Source organism: Syngnathus acus, chromosome 20 (genome assembly GCF_901709675.1).
Source record: "Syngnathus acus chromosome 20, fSynAcu1.2, whole genome shotgun sequence".
In the NCBI taxonomy this organism is placed as follows: Eukaryota; Metazoa; Chordata; class Actinopteri; order Syngnathiformes; family Syngnathidae; genus Syngnathus; species Syngnathus acus.
The window spans coordinates 8389370-8408122 of NC_051104.1; the positions used below are offsets into that span (position 1 = coordinate 8389370).

The following is an 18753-nucleotide window of genomic DNA, read 5'->3' on the forward strand; positions in this document are numbered from 1 at the left end:
TTTGCTCCAGATGCAGATGTTTCTCCGAGCTAGATGTAGATCACCACGTAGCGGATGTTTCGAGCGTGCTAAAAGAACGTTTTGAAACGTGTTCATATGTGAGAGCAGATGGAGGGAGGAGCGTGCCTCCGCATCCAAATGATGTTTACATCCCCCCACTTCGCCCTCCCTCCTTTGTGACTGTGCGTGTCTTTCCTTCCCAGGAGCTGTCAAAGGCTCCACATAAGAAGCCAGGCGTGCAGGAACGCGCCGCCCCCGGCTGGAGCCACTGTACGAAGTACATTTGTAGTCTAGTGCAGAAAAAAAACAAAAAAAAGAACCTCAGCACAGCCAGAAAATGGGCGCTCATGTTTTATTAATCTGTTTACTTGGCAGCAGTACGCCGTGAACTTTTAACCTTGCGCAGCGCTCTCGCTCGGCCAGCTCAGATAGGCCGGCCGGCCGTGCCGACCTATCTGAGCGGCTCACCTTGGCAGCGCCTCGTAACGATGGAGTTTGTCCGTTCCGGGCTCAAACTCGCACGGCTGTGTTTTGAATCTCCTAGCAAGCGACTCTTGGCTGGCTGGCTGGCTGGCTGGCTGGCTGGCTGGCTGGCTGGCTGGCTGGCTGGCTGGCTTCTGCTCTTAAAGTCACTCAGCTTGATCCCTTCTGATTTGTATTTAAATACAGATTATAAAAGCATTCCCCCCCCCCTAAATCTGAGCTAAATCCCTCAAGATTGATGCTCCTTTTTCTCTCCTCTCCTTCATTGACTTCAATCCGCTTGTTTCTTTGTTTCGCCTGCCCTGCCCTGCCCTGCCCTGCCCTGCCCTGCGTGTTGTGGGAGGCAGCCCAGCCAGCTTCAACACTCTCAACTGATCAAATACCTTTGGAACACTAACATTGTGCTAAAGTACAATCCGCCATTTTTGTTTCCACTACCTTGAACCTTTTCATCATCTTGTGCAAATCACCGGCCAAGTAGTTTTGAAAGAGGTTTTAGAAAAGGGAAAGAAAAAAAAAAAAACTTCCAACCAAAGCACATTCCCTCATTTGTCTGCCTTCCGCACCGGGCGCTCAAATCAATGAGTTCACAGCGAGAAGTGGGAAAGAAATTGATACGGGTTGCAGCCGCTCGGAGGACGTTCCTTAATTGGCTCGGGATTAGTTTGCATTGATTTGGCCTGATGAGCTTGCGAGCGGGCTTCATCGCCTCGCCTCAACTCGCCTCGCCTCGCCCGCTTCCTTCTTTCCGGCCTCTTTAGCGTACAGCCCTCCCTCATCCGCGTGTTCAGATGAAAGCGCCAACCCGGCCCGCATCAGATTTCTTGTTAAAATGACAGCGCTTGGCTGCACTACAAGACGGCGAGAGGCCCAGCCGGCCGCCCGGCTCCTCCGCAAAATTGCCCCCCGGTTATAAAAAATGTTCTGATAGATAGCGGCTGTTATTTTGACCGAGCCGGCGAGAGTGATGAGCCGTGGAAAGATGCGGCGAGATTGTCTGCGGGAGGGAGGGGGGGAGGGAGGATAGATACAGATATAGTGAGGGCGGCGAGGAACACCGATTAAGCATGGGGTGGGACAAAGGAACAGAACAGAGAGACTCGTAGAAGTCATATTATTGCAAAGAGGAGGAGGGAAATAAAGCGCTTTACAGCGCTAATGCTAGCTTAGCATGGCTAACGCCGCTATTTTGCTGAAGCTGGACAGCATTCTCTGCCATTATTTATAATCATGCGCCATTCTGAATAGTGCCACAATGGCGTCTTTTTAGCCAAGCCAGGGTCAAGTTAGCTTAGCTTACGAGCTGCCGGGCGCCACTGACGGCGAGTGCCAGATCATTAAGAACTGAGCGAGCGGGCCACCGTCTTTGGAACTCCTTCATTGCTGTTGGGATCCATTTGGCTAACATGAACACAGCTGCACGTAATGCGCTTCTGCCACCACGTCTGCTGGGCACTTTTGCTTTTGGCAAGGCCTCATGTGCATCCAGGGACAGATCGCTCACTGGCGAGGGTAAGAGCAAATGTACGGATGTTTTGGACTTGGATTCAAATTCATGATTGAAATCAGCCCAAAGTGTCATTGCAAGTGGAACTTATTTTGACATCATCGCCAAGGTCGGGATCTCTTAAATTGCGCTTCTGTGTCATTCTCCTGGGGCCGGGCCGGGCCGGGCCGGGCTGTTGTCGCTTGCTGACTCATAGCGAGCAGCCCCCGTCCGTCCGTCCGTCCGTCCGTCCTTCCTTCCTTCCTTCCTTCCTTCCTTCCTTCCTTCCTTCCTTCCTTCCTTCCTTCCTTCCTTCCTTCCATCCATCCATCCATCCATCCATCCATCCATCCTCATGTGCCTCGACTTCAAAGCGCGCCCTGACCAAGTCCATATCGCTGTGCAAAATCTCTCTGTCTCTCTCTCTGTCTCTCTCTGTCTCTGTCTCTCGCTCTCTGTCTCTCTCTGTGTCCTCCTCCTTTCCAGAGCAGAGGTCAAACTAGCTCATCTTTTATGTATCGCTTTCAACCATTGATTGTGCCTCAGGAGATTTATGAATACAGAGAGGCATATTTCGTATCGTGCTGTAGCATATGGAGGCACGCACGCACACACACACACGTACTTATTTATCCTGCACTCGTTTTTTTGCCCTGATTTTTAGTTGGTGGAGTTTGTTACGTCTCTCTTTGTTTTGGTTTGGTACAGTTGTTCCTCCAAGCCGCCTGTGGATTGCTTGGATATTGAGAACAGAACAAAAGCGCCGCGGCCAAACACGACTGCTCTTTGCTCGTTCTTCTCACAGCCACATTTTCAGGTGGTCTAATCTCACCACTTTTTTGACGGAGCGTTTCGATTTCCTTTCGTCTGGGATTTTTTTTTTTTTTAATCCTCCAAATGAGAATTCAGCCGCGGGAAAGCTGAAAGAAAACAAGCCAGCGCCGCCGCCACCACCACCACCACCACCACCACGTGTGGTTTTGATTGACGCTGGCGGCTTCCTCAGTCACCCACTCTGGTCTTTTGGTTGGCTTTGCAGGTGGAGAGATGAGCGAGCGCTGAGCAAAGGCGGCACAATGCAACGACAAGATGCCCAAGTTGAGACGTTGACGCAGGTCAGTGTGTGCGGTGAGATTGCTATGCTTTGAAAACGCTCCCAAATCAGGTGTGAAAAGTCACCTTTTCCAATTCTGCATTTTAATTGCTGTTTACTTTTTAAAGGCAATCCACGTAGAACACTAATCCATGCAAATATATTCACTCGGGGACCCATTTAGCGTTAGTGTTGCCTTTCCGCGCCGTACGCACAATTTTGCCCACATCGGTCCCGTGCATTTGGCGCGCTAATTACAAACAAAGTCTAAAAGCTGAGAGAAGGCGACGTGACCAAATTGTGCGTGCGTGCGTGCGTGCACGCGCTAGGTGTCAAACGGTGGCCGTGACCCCGTGCCGTTCGAATTTGCCTGTTTGTCTCCCTGTGGCATTTGTACTGTGCTCCGACTCCTCGTAGCAGATAATAAAACAGAAGCCGCCTCGCCATTAGCGCCGCTGTTTCGGGAGCGGCGGTGTCGCCCGCGAGACGCGCAAACGCCGTCGAGTCAATTAAAGTTAACACATGGACCTGCATAATTTAAGCCAAGCGTTCCGTGGGGGAGGGGGATTTTTTATTTATTTTTTTAATCCTCATAGAATGTTCATATTGTTCGTAGCGGGTGTGTGCGCGTTGCGTCGACAATGCCGAGAAGCGTTAGCGTCAAAGCCGTGCTAATGCTAACAGGCAGCCCAAGAGTGGTGTAATGAGCCATTTGGCCTTAAAACCAAATGCCTCGTTTATTCCCACAAAATTTCTATTGACTTTTTTCCTTTCTTCACAAATACAGCAGTGCCTTGCCTTGCCTTGCCTTGCCTTGCCTTGCCTTGCCTTGCCTTGCCTTGCCTTGCCTTGCCTTGCCTTGCCTTGCCTTGCCTTGCCTTGCCTTGCCTTGCCTTGCCTTGCCTTGCCTTGCCTTGCCTTGCCTTGCCTTGCCTTGGCTTGCCTTGCCTTGCCTTGCCTTGCCTTGCCTTGGCTTGCCTTGCCTTGCCTTGGCTTGGCTTGGCTTGGCTTGCGTGTATTTTACGATAGAAAGCGTCGCTAGCTAACGATCAATATATCAGCTAATGAATGGCCACTATTTGCGGAAATGCATTTCTGTTTTAGACATTTCAAATGTAAAGTGGAAACCTTAACCTCGCTCACTTTTCGGTGGTCGGCCTTCAAATAGCGGCAAACGCCGGAGGAAATGTAGTGGGCAGAAAATGCCCGTGAGCTGTGACTTAACTCCATTTGTCACAGTGCGGCTAATTAGTTTGCTAGTAACAAAGGAGCTGTCCCGCAAAAGCCGCCAGCCAGCCAGCCAGCCAGCCGTCCGTCCGCGCGGACTTTTATTTATGATGCGTCTGATTCAATTTGAATGCCAAGCAGCCGTTTGGTTGCCGAGTGTTTTGACAAAGATGCCATTAAAGTTGCATTGGACATATGTTGCCTGAATGCTGGTTTAATGGCAGCAGCCTGCCCATTGCGCCACTCTGCGTGTTTACATTTGTTACCTGTAAACAAATCCGTAATGCTTCTCTCTCTCTCTCTCTCTCTCTCTCTCTCTCTCTCTCTCTCTCTCTCTCTCTCTCTCTCTCTCTCTCTCTCTCTCTCTCTCTCTCTCTCTCTCTCTCTCTCTCTCTCTCTTACGTTACGCTAACTAGCTAGCTGACATAAGTTCATTTCCACTCTGACATCACGTCAAGGCAAAGTAACAAGTAGCCACTAAACTGTTCTACTTGTAATGTCGCAGTAAATAAAATGGACAGATTCTCGGGTTCATAAAAAGTTGGTTGAAGTAAACGACTGCCCGAAAAAGCAGTCGAGCAACATGGCGGCAGTAATGAGACGGTCATTGCTTAAAAGCACTTTGACATCATGTGAACATTCAGCAGGTCCCTTAATGCTTCCAGCGCCTTCTTTGAAAATGTTCCCTGACATTGCTGTTCTTGTCTCCCTCCGTCTGCCTCTGTCTCCATGTTTCTCCATTTGTTTGAAATATTCATCTTGTGAAATATTCATTCATATTGGTTAAAGTTGATTGAGATGAGCTTTTTTGATCCTTGCTTTTTTGTTTTTTCTGTCTTGGAGAAACCACCGAATACATTTGAGCCCGTAAACCTAATTACTGCTGATCCGCGTATTATTCGTCAAAGCTCTGTCTCAAAGTTTCCGACCTATGCAAATGTGACGTTTTAGTTTTTTTCCTCACCGTCGAGGCCTCGGAAATGCTAATGACTGCCCCTAGCTTTTTGCCCTCTTGGCCGGCGGGAGATGTTGATCCAAGGCGATGATGCTAGCAGCATGGCGATGATGCTAGCAGCATGGCGATTTCTCGCTTCCTTCACCGATTGCGCTCCTTGTGCCTGCTTCCATCGAGCGGAAGAACATGGCATAAATAGGCCAAGTAAATAAACAATCATTTTTAATGAAGTCAATTGGGGATTTTCCCGCGGCTAATTTCTCGCGGCACAGTGGTTGGGAATGGCCGCTCTCGAGGATTTTCTCGTTTCACGCCTGCCGTGAATCCGTCCCGTAGACGGAGGCGCAGCTGTCCGCCCAGTCCGTCACCGGTGGCTGTATGACTAGCGCAACGCAAGCAGCAGGTCCTCCTCTTCTGCTTCAGCAACTTTACCAGGCGGAGGCGCCATCGCAGTTTGTGCGTTGGTGTGCGTGTGTGCGTGTGCGCGTGCGCGTGTGTGTGTGTAACGCCAGCGTGACCCACCTTCAGCTTTTCAGCTTTAGCGCAGCGGTGTGCGGACAGCTGCTTGGCGGATCACCGCGAGGGCCCTTTTATTTAGGTCACATTCTCCGCTCCAGCGGCCAGCAGAAGGGAGGGAGCCCTTGTCCACCGCAATGAATACCTTCGGCCGGACATGCTCGGTAGCTAGCGCCGCGCTAGAAGTGTGTGTCTGTGTGTGTGTCTGTTTGTGCGTGTGTGTGAGAGCGAGGGATGGAACACGACGGGTAGAACATCCCACACTTGTGCAGGCAGCTCAGTTTGTTTTTGTGAATTGTACAGGTTGTAGGCCTATGACCTGTAAATGCCAGCAGGAACAAAGCACTCTTTTTGTCTAAATGAAGTTCCACTCAGCACCACGACAATGCCACAAAATGGCACCAAACTGTTCCGTTTATTCCTTTGGCTAGTTGACTGGTTTTGCTAATCAACACTTGACTTGATTTGGCGCCATCTCAGGGTGAGAGCCAAAATTGCTCAAGTGAGTGTCCCCAGCCAGCTAGCCAGCCGCTCGCTATTTGTGAAAACAGGGTCTTTTATTGCCCTACTCTGTCTCATTTTGCCCTCTTTATGCTTCCTCGCCGTAACACGGTGGCCTTTTGCTTGCGCATTATAAATGGGAGTAATGACTTGGGGGGGGGGGGTTGTCTTATCATTGTCTCGTTAGCCCGGCACAGCTTCCAGTCGGCTACGGATGTCGTGGCGAGGCCGGCCGGGGTCGTTTATCGCCGGGTGTGCCTGGCCAGGTCGTGGACCCTGTCAGATGCTTTTTGCTGGCCTATTAGTTTTCTCTCGGAGCGGAAACCACCGCCGAAGTGATTATCTTCTCCGCTTGCGTGCGCTCCGAGAAGGTGGATTGGAGGAGCGGAAAAATAAATACCTTTTCGTGTGTGTGTGTGTGTGTGTGTGTGTGTGTGTGTGTGTGTGTGTGTGTGTGTGTGTGTGTGTGGTGTGTGTGTGTGTGTGTGTGTGTGTGTGTGTGTGTGTGTGTGTGTGTGTGTGTGTGTGTGTGTGTGTGTGTGTGTGTGTGTGTGTGTGTGTGTGTGTGTGTGTGTGTGGTGTGTGTGTGTGTGTGTGTGTGTGTGTGTGTGTGTGTGTGTGTGTGTGTGTGTGTGTGTGTGTGTGTGTGTGTGTGTGTGTGTGTGTGTGTGTGTGTGTGTGTGTGTGTGTGTGTGTGTGTGTGTGTGTGTGTGTGTGTGTGTGTGTGTGTGTGTGTGTGTGTGTGTGTGTGTGTGTGTGTGTGTGTGTGTGTGTGTGTGTGTGGTGTGTGTGTGTGTGTGTGTGTGTGTGTGTGTGTGTGTGTGTGTGTGTGTGTGTGTGTGTGTGTGTGTGTGTGTGTGTGTGTGTGTGTGTGTGTGTGTGTGTGTGTGTGTGTGTGTGTGTGTGTGTGTGTGTGTGTGTGTGTGTGTGTGTGTGTGTGAGCGAGGGAGTGAGCGAGGGAGTGAGCGAGGGAGTGAGCGAGGGAGTGAGCGAGGGAGTGAGCGAGGGAGTGAGCGAGGGAGTGAGCGAGGGAGTGAGCGAGGGAGTGAGCGAGCGAGAGAGACGCTATTCCGAAAATAAGCGGCGGATTTTAGCTCGGATGAACCCGAGCTGAGGCAATTTTTTTTTTCTCATTACATTGTTAATTGTTGGAAAATAAGGAAGGCTCCTCGACCCTGGCGAAACGCGCTGGAGCGGAAACGGGGAGGCAGATCAATCTGCTGCTATATTGAAGTGTGGAAGGACAAAAATAAAAGGTTGACAGGGTGTCCCGTTTTGATATTTCTAACTCTGCTTTCTGCGTCCTCCTCAATTGTTACCCTAACCCAGCTACCATGACCATGAAAGGCTTGTCCAGCAGCCACGCTCACCATCACGGCGGCGGCGCTTCCTACGACTCGGTGACGCTCGCTCACTTGGATGGTCAGCCCCGCTTCCTGAACCCGGGCGGCGAGCCTCGCCCGTGCTACACCCAGCGCAGCTCCTTCCAGTCGGAATGTGGCGGCGGCGGCGGCTACCCGCCGGACCTGGCCAGCTGCACCTTCCCTCGCAGACATTACAGCTCCCATCATGAGCTGAAGGAGCAGCGCGGCGGGGCTCTGACGGCGGCGAGCGAGGAGGGCAAAAATAACAACGAGCGGCTCTCCCGTAACCCGCCGGAGCAGTCGGATCAGCGAGCTTCCGTGCGACGGGAAGGCTACCACACGCTGCAGTACAAGCGCACGGCCGTGGTGGAACACCAACGCAGCGACAGCCCCGGGCGAATCCGCCACCTGGTTCACACGGTCCAGAAGCTTTTCACCAAGTCCCACTCCCTGGAGGGGCCTTCGGGATCCGCCCCGAGCGGGAGGCTGAACGGCGGCGGCAAATCCAGCCCCGACGACCCGCCGCCGTCTTCGTCGGGAACCCTGAAACACAACAAGCGCGGCAAAAACAAAGACCGCTCCAAGTCGGAGCCAAAGATGCGGAGCGCCATCTCCGGCTACTGGAGCTCAGATGACACCCTGGACCGGGAGATGTGCCTCTACCAACCGTCGGGCGTCATGACGGTGGGGCGCCGCTGCCCGGAAAAGTCGCAGTCGCAGTACTTTATGGAGTCGTACAACACCATCAGCGCCCACTCGCTCAAGACGTCCCGCAGCAACAACGACGTCAAGTGCTCGTCCTGCTCCCGCCCGCCGCTAACGGAGAAGAGCTCGTGGTCTTCCACTCTGACGGTGAGCCGGGCACGGGAGGTCTACCAGAAGGCCTCTGTCAACCTAGATCAAGAGCTAGCCAAAGGCGAGCGGGGACGCGCCTCCTGCCACTTCCTGCAGGTAGGACCGAGCGAGCGAGCGAGCGACGCCCCTCTTGCATGTCTCCATTCGTCTTTTGACCTCATGGTCATCAGGACGTTTCTCATCAAACTCATTTTTTTGTCCTCTCGTGCAAGCGCACGTATCTTTTTGCACGGAGCTATTCATACGCGGGCGGCCGTTTGCGTGTGCTCGTCGGGCCTTGAGCAAAACCGCAAAGGCGCGGTGAAGATGAAAACCTTACCGGCGGCTCTCTGAGAAAGAGCAAAGCGCGGCCGCTGAGGAGGACGTCTGAAAAGATTGAGGGAAACCGCATTTTAAGAGCCCGGTTCAGGGAACAAAAGTCGCTCCGGCAACCAGAGAAATTGAGCCGAGATGTTGCGGGCTGCGCTCGGACGGCGGCCAAAGCAAAGTCACGTGTCGATCTGATTACCGAGCGTCGACCTTATTTAGCCGACGGTGGAGTCTTAGCCGAGCTCCGATCTTCGTATGAAGTGGCTCAGCGTCTCATTGACTTGGTGAGACTCGCTCACATTGCCAATGCGGTTATTTTGATTCATTTATTCCCCCCTCCTCCTCCTCCCCATCCTTTGTCCTTGGTTATCTGGCTTACCTTTGTCAGACTGCGCGGAAAGTCAGTGGAGCGGGAGACGGCGCCCGAGGACCATCAATAATCGAAGCGCATTGGGAGGACAGAGCAAAAACTATGAGCAAAATACTTTTGGGTGGTCAGGGTTAGTTGGGGCCTTACGGGTTAGCATTGATGGCAAATGGGATTTTGATGCCAGCCATCCTTCCCGCTGCGCGCGCAGGTGCCTCAGGATGACTGGGGCGCTTTCTGCCCGCTGGGCAAGGACCAGCAGATCCCCTGCCGGAGGATGCGAAGCGGCAGCTACGTCAAAGCCATGGCCGAGGAGGAGGACGACGGCGACGACTCGGACTGCGGCCCCGAACCTTCGCCCAAGGCGCAGGCGCGGCGGGCCAGCTACCTGAAGGCCACGCAGCCGTCGCTCACCGAGATGACCACGCTCAAGTAAGCGCCTACTTTGCCTCCCCTTTGGGGCTTTGAATGGACCACAAATTGCCAGCAGGGAGGGTCTTGATTTGCCATTGGCCGATGCTCCTCATCGCCGCTTGTTCCGTCCGCAGAGCAGCCAGCCCCGCCCCCCTCCCCTCTAACTGCGAGCGGCTGAGGCCAAGGTGATTGTCCAGCGCTGGCGCCATGCAGGTGGCCTCAATGGACATTATTGGGCCGGCCCGTACGTAATCGGTGGCGCTGGATCGATTCTTCTTTGACCTGATTTTCCGTCAATCAAATCAGGAGAGAGAAGGAAAGCGGGCGAGAAAATGGCCAATTGTCCAACAGAAGGAAAAGCCCCGTCCGTATTCAAAGTACATCCTTCTCATAACACGTTTTTCATCCTTTTGGCTATGGAGAAAAACATTTAGGTTGAAGGACCCCAATGTTTCAAAAAGGATTCATCAAGCCGTTGTGGACTGATGCCTTTTTTTTTTTTTCTCTTCCTGCTTTTCTGCTCTCTTCCTGCTTCAGGATTTCCACGGAGCACTCGCCCAAGCTGCAGATCAGGAGTCACAGCTATCTGCGGGCGGTGAGCCAGGTTTCTATCAATAGGAGCCTGGACAGCTTGGACCCGGCGGGGCTGCTGGCCTCGCCCAAGTTCCGCTCCCGAAACGAAAGCTACATGAGAGCCATGAGCACCATCAGCCAGGTTAGACGTGCGCGCGCGCACGCACGCACACTCACACACACTTACACACGTCCTCCTCCCACGCCATTTGGTTCTCAAATTGGGGTCACTGAACCCCTGGGGGGTCCACAAAATCCTTTGCAATGAATTGTCTTTTCCTTTGAAAACTCCTCAGTGACAAATGGCGCCAATAAAAGGCCACGGCAATTCCTCAATTTGGTTTCTTGGCACCACCTTTTGGAATTCATTTGGTCTTTACACATGCTACTCATGTTTAATAGATGTTGGATCCTTGGGAAAATCCTCCCTGGACCTACAAGCGAGCTGCTGTCTTTTGCTATATCCAGTAAGGTGGTGCGGGAGGGCGGGAATGCTATCTTCCCCATCGCAAGCTTTCCCGAGGCTTGAATTCACAATCAGGTCATCTTTCCACAAAGTTTGAAGAGAAACTAAGCCCCCCCATCTCCCACTTGGACCCTTTGTGCGTGCGTATGTGCTGCTCTGCTGGAACTTGGAATGGCTAATTAGACAAGATGCACAGAAGGCCCCTATTTTACCTCAGCATCCCTCTCTTTGGAATTTTCCATGGCCAACATACTGAGATGAGAGAAAAAAAAAGCAATCTTGTGGTTATGAATAATTCAAACTGGAATTGAATCCAAATTGTGATGAGCATAGGCCTTGATTACACGATGGAGGGCTGATAAAAGATACTGTCAAGTGTAAGAAAAGTTTTTCTTTGATAACCAAGCGTTCTTTTTGATTTGTGACAAAAAGTGCATGCAGTGTTCTGGGCGTTAGGCCACGCCTCCGAAAGCAAAGCGTCCACATGTATCCAGTCCCCGTGGCAGAGTGGCATCGTGAGAGTCTCGGTTGCTAAATGCACGCCAGCTTTCACGACAATTACGTTGGCACCTACGGAGCCTCGGGTGACAAAGCCAAGTGCGCCATCCGTCGTGAAGACGCTCGAATACGGCCAGGGGCTTGCATTTCTCAACGTGGTCAATAGAACCTTTTTATAATAACCCGAGACTTCCGCGGCAATATCCACTTTATTATTGTTTGCGCATGCTGAAGTCACTGACAAGTAATATCGTTGCGTTATTGCTTCTTCTGTCCTCGTGGTTTACAGGTGAGCGAAGTGGAGGTGAACGGGCAGATCGAAGCGGTGTGCGAGGCGGTGTTCAGCGAGATGGAGTCGCAGGCGGTGGACGCGCTGGATCTGCCCGTGCCCGCCGGCTGCTTCCGCGTGCGCAGCCACAGCTACGTGCGCGCCATCGAGAAGGGCTGCTCGCAGGACGAAGAGAAGGAAGAGGCCCCGGGGCGTGGAGGAGGCGGAGCCAACCGCAAGGCGGGATCGCCCCCGCGCACCACCACCACTGTCAGAACCATCCAGAGCAGCACAGGTTGGTCTTCAACTCTCTCCAGGGACGGACGGCCGGGTTAAACATTCATGCGTGGTCAGCTCGAGAAAGATTTCAGGAAGATGATGTAAGAACGGAGACGCCGCCGAGAGCTGTCTCGATAAGTTTGTCCATTTGACGTTGAAAGAGCAGCCATCAAAGTCGCTTCTTTCTTTCTTTCTTTCTTTCTTTCTTTCTTTCTTTCTTTCTTTCTTTCTTTCTTTAACTGTGCCCATTGAAAAGGGTCATCGATATTAACTGGAGCTGCCTCCACGTGCCAAAAAACTAGAAAGACAAAACATCAAAATATAAGTGGAGTCTGAGGAGTGTTTCCCTTTTTGCACAGAAAGCCCCAATTGTCTATTCAGGAACGTCATGTACAATATATGGATGGGCAAATTATTTAGGAGCACGCATGTGTGGCTGCGCGCCGGCGTACTTGATTTGCTTTTCTTTCCTTTCATTGTGCAGTGACTCAAACGTAAAAAATGCAAACAGCTTGCATCGGTCGTCCACCCCAAAAATATAAACGATAACAAAAGAAATGTCAGAAATAAAGAATGAAGTAAATCAAATGATTAAGTATAGAAATACGCCGTACATTATGAAATAATATAATCATTCAGTTGGTAAAATGCATTTTAATATCTATTTTATGTTTCGAAAAGCATACTGAATATAATGCAGTCAGAAATTTTAGGTTCAGGGATTCCGACGTTATACACAGTTTGAAGATCAATACTGTGCTTAAATATAGGAATGACAAATAATCACAAAATCAAATAGAGATAAACCACAAATAAAACCTCGTTACGTTTTAAGAATTAAATGCCAAGGAATTCTATTAGAACGTTCAATACAATTCAGTTTGCATTTGTCCTGCGATTCTTTTTCAAACCACTCGAGGGAGCATGGGTACCACGATGAAAATAACCCTCACTTCCCCACTTTTGCCCCATTGAAGGGGGTTGGGTTGGATACCGCGTTCCGAGTTCTGACACATGAGCCCACCTCCCCGTCGGTCCGTCGGACTCAGGACTCTGTTGGTCGCTGCAGACGGTGGCACCGAGAGCTAAGCCACCATGGCCCTTTTCAGCTGTTTCTACGGCATGTGCGATGACTGCTTTCGCTATTGTGAGTAGAAGTAAAAATGAAGTAAATAGGACGAGCGAGCGAGTCGCTGTGTTTTGCTTGTTTATGTGGCTAGCTGCCGGCGTGGAGTACACGAAAACAGGAAGCGGGGTGACGTGGCCTTCAAAGTAAAAGGCAGCCACGTGGGCTTGGCCGCTCGCGAGTTTCTTTAACAATTTAAGGTAGCTTTTTGACTAAACAGCATTCTAAACATGGTACACTTTGCTACTGGGTGTCGTGCTTTACAGTGCGCTACCGTAGTAGTTAAACGCTTAATGCTTTTATTCCGAAAACAAACGCACGGATGTGTTGTTGTGCTTTGCTTAAAACCTGACATATGCCGTGCCCATCCCTGTTTTATTGTGCTCGTTCATCCTCAAACTGGGCATCTTAAACTATTTAAAATATGAGAAAGCATCGTTAAATCTTAAATATCAAATATTCATATCATTAAACAGCCTATTTTTCCAATCACTCACTGTATCTGATTAGAACAAAGCAAAGACCAAAAAAGTCCAAGAATATTACGAGCTGATTTATTTGCTCAACCTACTTGTGCTTCGTACGTGGTTGCTGGGAATTGTTGAGCGGCCTCCGCCTGCTGCTATTTTGGTGTGCGCCTGTGACAGGTGCCAGGAAGAAGTGTGGCTAGCGCGTCACACATCCTAGCTCAGCATCACAAAATTGCCACTGATCTGACTCACTCAAGTGATTCCAATGCAATATAGTCAGTCCTCCGGTTGTTTTATGTTCCAATTACTTTGCCCTTAATTTGAAAAGAAAACTCTAGATGCTGTCCTGTCCAATGTCCAACACGAGACGCTACCGCCACCTAGTGGCAGAAAAATTGACTTCAACACAAATCCAACTTAACTTTGAACATTTTAGCATAGTCAGTGAAACATGGCACAAGTCACGCCTCTCGCCCAACTTGACTCGAGTCGAGACTTTGGTGTGCTGGCCGCCAAGCGCCAACACGTCACGCTGTGGTGGACAGACACAAGTAGAGCAACTACCTGCAAGTCATTCACGTCAAACGGCGTCCAATAGCGCAGCGCAGTGCAGGAATACGTACGTCTTTGTCCCTCCCTCGCAGTCAGTCCCACTCACTTCCTCGTCTGACTTTAATTACAGGCCCGGCCGGATCTCAGCGGCGTCCGTCCGTACATGTGAGCGAGCGGCGGCACCTGTGTGTTAGCCCATCAAAGCCCCCCGGGTGGAATTAGTATTCAAAGCGAGAATTAAACAGCTCGCTTCCACTCACACCTGCTTAATGTTGTCACTCCGTTGGCTTTGATGGTGTGAGGGGAGAAAAGGGGCCTGGTGAAGACACAGAGAGAGAGACAGACAGAGAGAGACAGACAGACAGAGAGAGAGACAGAGAGCAGCAATGCTAATATGGAGGAGCAGCAGCAAAAAATGTGTGTGCAACCCCTTTTACAAAATGTTAATACTGCACGTTGAAAGAAAAAAAGTAGTAGGAATATTTCCCGTACATGAACACAAGAGGTGAAGCAACACGTGGAGACAGACAATATTCCAATCCTCATTCTTCAGCATTTGGAAAAAAAGAAAACCCCACAGGGCTGTTCACACTTGGTGCACGATACAAAAGTTCCTAACGGCTTTTAGTAGGCTTTGCGTCATCGAAAAAAACCTCGTCAAAATACCTCCATTGGTATTTGCGTTTGTCGCTGCGGGCATCAAGCCCCAACGGGAAGCTTGTCAAGATAAACCCTCGTCCTACGCTGGTGCGTGCGCATGTGTATCTGTGTAATGACGTCGCCCTGCCTGTCACGGCAGTCTGAGAATGCGAGCCAGTGGGAACTTGCAGTGGCCTGGATTCATTCACACTAGTCATTCACGTCTTTTGCTGCCAGATTCATGACCGCATCGGGCAGATTGTTTATTTATTGTCTTTTTTAGCCAGGCTTCAAATTCAATGTAGTGTTGTGACCTGGCCAGACTTGCAATGATCGTTTCCTCCAGTAGAGGTCAATATAGCCTCAGCCGTGGCCAACTTGGTATAAAAGCCATGGGACACAGAAACTCGCGCACAAACTATACTTTTCAATTCAAGGACACGAAAATGCAAGACTAAATGATTTCACATGACGCCGCCGCAGCAGCAGCGTGCAACCTAGCGTGCAATTTTAAAGTCAAGTAAAAGCTGAGCTGAGTAATTCTTCCAACAGGTTATTTTAATACAATGAAATAAACAGCCCCGAAACATTAATAAGAGGCATCGAGCTCTTTGGCGCCCCTTCTAGTTGCCAACTTAAACATTAAACCTAAGGAACGAATCAACATTGTACAGTATTTAAAACAAGTGAACCATTTTGCCCGCTAGCTTCATGCTAACATCGTAATGGAAAAGCCCATTAACATGCTAAAAGCAAGCATCAATAGTTACACTTTAGAGTTAAGATCAGGGGATGTTGAGAATAATTGTCAACTTTGCCCATGTGAAGCCCTTTGAGACTTGTCTGTGATTAAGGAATAGAGAAAGAATCTAGACTGTTGGCTTTTCAAGTTTTACGTGGCCTGAATTGGGCCTCGTGCGGCACTTTGATGCCAGCCATTAAGAGAGGGAGGGAGGGAGGCTGATGTTTGGACGTCTTTTGACACAGGAAGCGCAACGTCACTCATCCTTGTTCCTCCCTCGCTCTGTCTCGCTGTCAGATTGGAGGGGGGAGGGAGCTGACACAAAAGAACGGTCGCTCTCTGCCCGCATTGCTTTGCAGGGTGCTTTCCTGCCAAAGAAAAAACAAATGTTGGATTGGATCTGCTCCTCCTCCTCCTCCCCCCCTTGTCTTTCGCTCATGTTTTGGCAAAGGGAAAACAAAGGATTTCCTCTGGACAGCAGCAAAGTTGTCAGGAGCCCTAATAGTATTGACTCGGAGTTAAAAATGTACACGGATTAAGGGAAGTCCAAGTAGACAGCGGCGAGCCCAGTCGGCAAGAAACTGCACGTTAACTATTTTCAAGCACTTGGAACCTGTACACAATACTCGACTTTTTCAGACTTTGTTCTGGTGACAAAGTTGCCTCTCCTTTGGAGCCGTCGCAGTGTGGGAGGGCTGGCAAATTAAAGACCTCTCTGTCAAGGTCCCACACTTTGCTTACAGTAGTGTGTGTGTGTCTGTGTGTGTGTGTGTGCGCGTGTGCGTGTGTGCGTGTGTGTGTGTGCGCGTGCGTGGGTGTTAGGGTGAGCCCGGCCCTCTTTTTTTTCCCCCTCTCTCTCTTTTTGAACCCATCATTAAAAATAAGCCACAGTTCACCCCCGTTGCACATTCAGAGAAGCAAGCAAGAATGCGTCTCCTTTTTTTTTTTTTTCCCCCCCCTTCCTTCCTCCTCCCACTTTGCTGCTTCACTAACCAAGCGAAGGGGGAAAAGAAGCGAGTGTGTGTGTGTGTGTGTGTGTGTGTGTGTGTGTGTGTGTGTGTGTGTGTGTGTGTGTGTGTGTGTGTGTGTGTGTGTGTGTGTGTGTGTGTGTGTGTGTGTGTGTGTGTGTGTGTGTGTGTGTGTGTGTGTGTGTGTGTGTGTGTGTGTGTGTGTGTGTGTGTGTGTGTGTGTGTGTGTGTGTGTGTGTGTGTGTGTGTGTGTGTGTGTGTGTGTGTGTGTGTGTGTGTGTGTGTGTGTGTGTGTGAGGGAGGGAGGGAGTTTTGAAGACCCCCACCTCCCTGTGCAAGGAGAAAGAGATGAATGGGCAAAGGAATGCGGGAGACAAACGAGCGCTCTCGGCAGGAGAGTGGGAATGTCGGCCGGCGAGGCCATTGTCCCCCTCTGGTCCCTCCCTCCCTCCCCACCGCGCTGTGCAAAAAAGTGGGTGCCAAAAGTCACACCTGAGAGAGGCCGACGTAGTCTATCCTGTGAGCAGGATGTAAAGTGGCTAGACGCAGCCCCTTCCTCCCCTGCCGACTTTTTCAACTTTTCCGGCCCCCCCCCCACCGTGGGTGGGTTATTTCCCCCAATCTTGTCCACACACAGAGAGCCAGCCAGTTAGCCAGCCAGCCAGCCAGCCAGCCAGCCAGCCAGCCTTCTGACGTCGCAGGCCCAGATGGTTTTTTTCAAGTGCCTCTGGCTGTGGATTAAGAAGCCGCTATTGCAGTGTCTCCTTTCTACAACCCCCACCCAGCACCATGTGCAAGTGGTCAAGACAAAGACGACCCGAAAAAAAGATGAAGGGGGGAGGCTGCAACAAGTTGAGGCTGATGTTGAGCTGCATTCCTCAATGAATGTTGTTAATAAAGTCCAAAAAGTCTTCCTTTTGAGGATGGTTTTGGGGGGGTAGGAATCCAGTTGAATCACGAGAGCGCTCTTTAGTTGGAAGGGGGGTGGAGACTTATGAACCTTTGACCACATGCTCTTAAATGGAAATAGCAGGCCGTCCATCTGTCCCTCATGTGACAATTTGCACCTAAAGGTCCAGCGACTCCGCCATTAGGTGACCAATGATCTTTACAACTTCTTTGGAAAAATGGATGAAAATTTTCAGTTAGATAAAGTGGTCGCAAAAGTGTGCACACCCTCCAAATCTTCTTCGAAAAGAACCTTTTTAAGGTTGATGAATCGAAACGTAGTTAATCAATCGCTCACGCAACGACGACAACCGAGTCAGCGCTGAGTCACGCATTCACTTTGGCCGCGTCACGGCTGCGGCATTGTCGCCGACGTCGTGTAGCGGCAAAGCATGCGTGGGACGCGTGGGCTTAGCTCACGCTCGCGTTTCTGCACCACAAAACAGCTGGAATGCGCAAGGACATTGAGGAGGCTGCAAAAGTCCCCTCCTGCTCCTTTCACCTCCTGCTTATCTGAGTGTGGAATGAGCAACGCTGTCCCTCCCTCCCTCTCTCTTCCTGCGGGCAGCGGCCCAGCCAACAAAAGCCTGACGTGTCCCTCCGATTGCCTGTCATGGTCGGGAGAAAAAGAAATCACAGAGCCTCGCAGGAAGAAAGGCCTAACACTTAACTGTAAATCCACAAGTCGCAGCAGCAGTTTTAGGAGCAGCGTGTGTTTTTACAAGTGTTTTCCGGCCCACCAGCTAAATATAGTGGCATAGAGCTAGAGATATTATATAGTAGCCCGCTATTGTGTCTGACGGCATCTGGAGTGGACAAACCCCCTCGGTTGACCTACCACGAGTACCACGTGGCTGAGAGCCCCAGGCCGACGGGCTGACGTCAGGTGACTCACGGTCGCCGTCAGAGAGGACTAAAGAGCTGACAGCAAATCGTTAAGCATACAAGCCAGCGCAGAACAGAATAGCTGAACAGCTATTTTTCTGCTGGAATGGATGGATGGATGGATGGATGGATGGATGGATGGATGGATGGATGGATGGATGGATGGATGGATGGATGGATGGATGGATGGATGGATGGATGGATGGATGGATGGACTGACGGATGGAAGGACGGATGGACTGACGGATGGAAGGACGGATGGAAGGACGGATGGAAGGACGGATGGAAGGACGGATGGATGGACGGATGGATGGACGGATGGATGGACGGATGGATGGATGGATGGATGGATGGATGGATGGATGGATGGATGGATGGATGGATGGACGGATGGCATTTCAATGGGGAAAGATGATTTGAGATACAAATCACCTTTTGTGTTGTTGACACTTTGGACTTGTGGAGAAATGGCTCTTAAATACATAGATAGACAAAAAGCCAGACTTGTGATGTCACCACACCGTCTTTTGTTGTGGGTGACACGGACCCCGGCCGGATGCAGGCCTCTGGCCTGCATTGTGGCCATGTAATGTCACACGCCGTGAACCGCCCAGCTCGAGAAAGCCACCCACGCCTTTGACCAACCTGTCGGTGGACTTTTTCAGGCTTTTTATATGCCCCGAGAAAAAGCAGCGACGTGCGCGTTTCCCTGGCGTTGGCTATTGTGCGTGTGTTTTTGAACGCCCTATTATTCCCTCGGTGACGGTTG

At 50.8% G+C, this 18753-nt stretch overlaps 1 protein-coding gene across 2 annotated transcripts in view; it reads left to right on the forward strand.

The window, feature by feature from the left end:
• dlgap1b (discs, large (Drosophila) homolog-associated protein 1b) overlaps nt 1-18753 on the forward strand; it is a 34764-nt gene that overhangs the window by 7938 nt on the left and 8073 nt on the right. For both annotated transcript variants that reach the window (XM_037279300.1, XM_037279299.1), the window contains exons 2-6: nt 3009-3084; nt 7591-8576; nt 9368-9588; nt 10108-10285; nt 11397-11670. In XM_037279300.1, coding sequence (XP_037135195.1) covers nt 7596-8576; nt 9368-9588; nt 10108-10285; nt 11397-11670 — 1654 coding nt within the window. In that variant the 5' untranslated portion in view covers nt 3009-3084; nt 7591-7595. The remainder of the gene's footprint in view (nt 1-3008; nt 3085-7590; nt 8577-9367; nt 9589-10107; nt 10286-11396; nt 11671-18753) is intronic.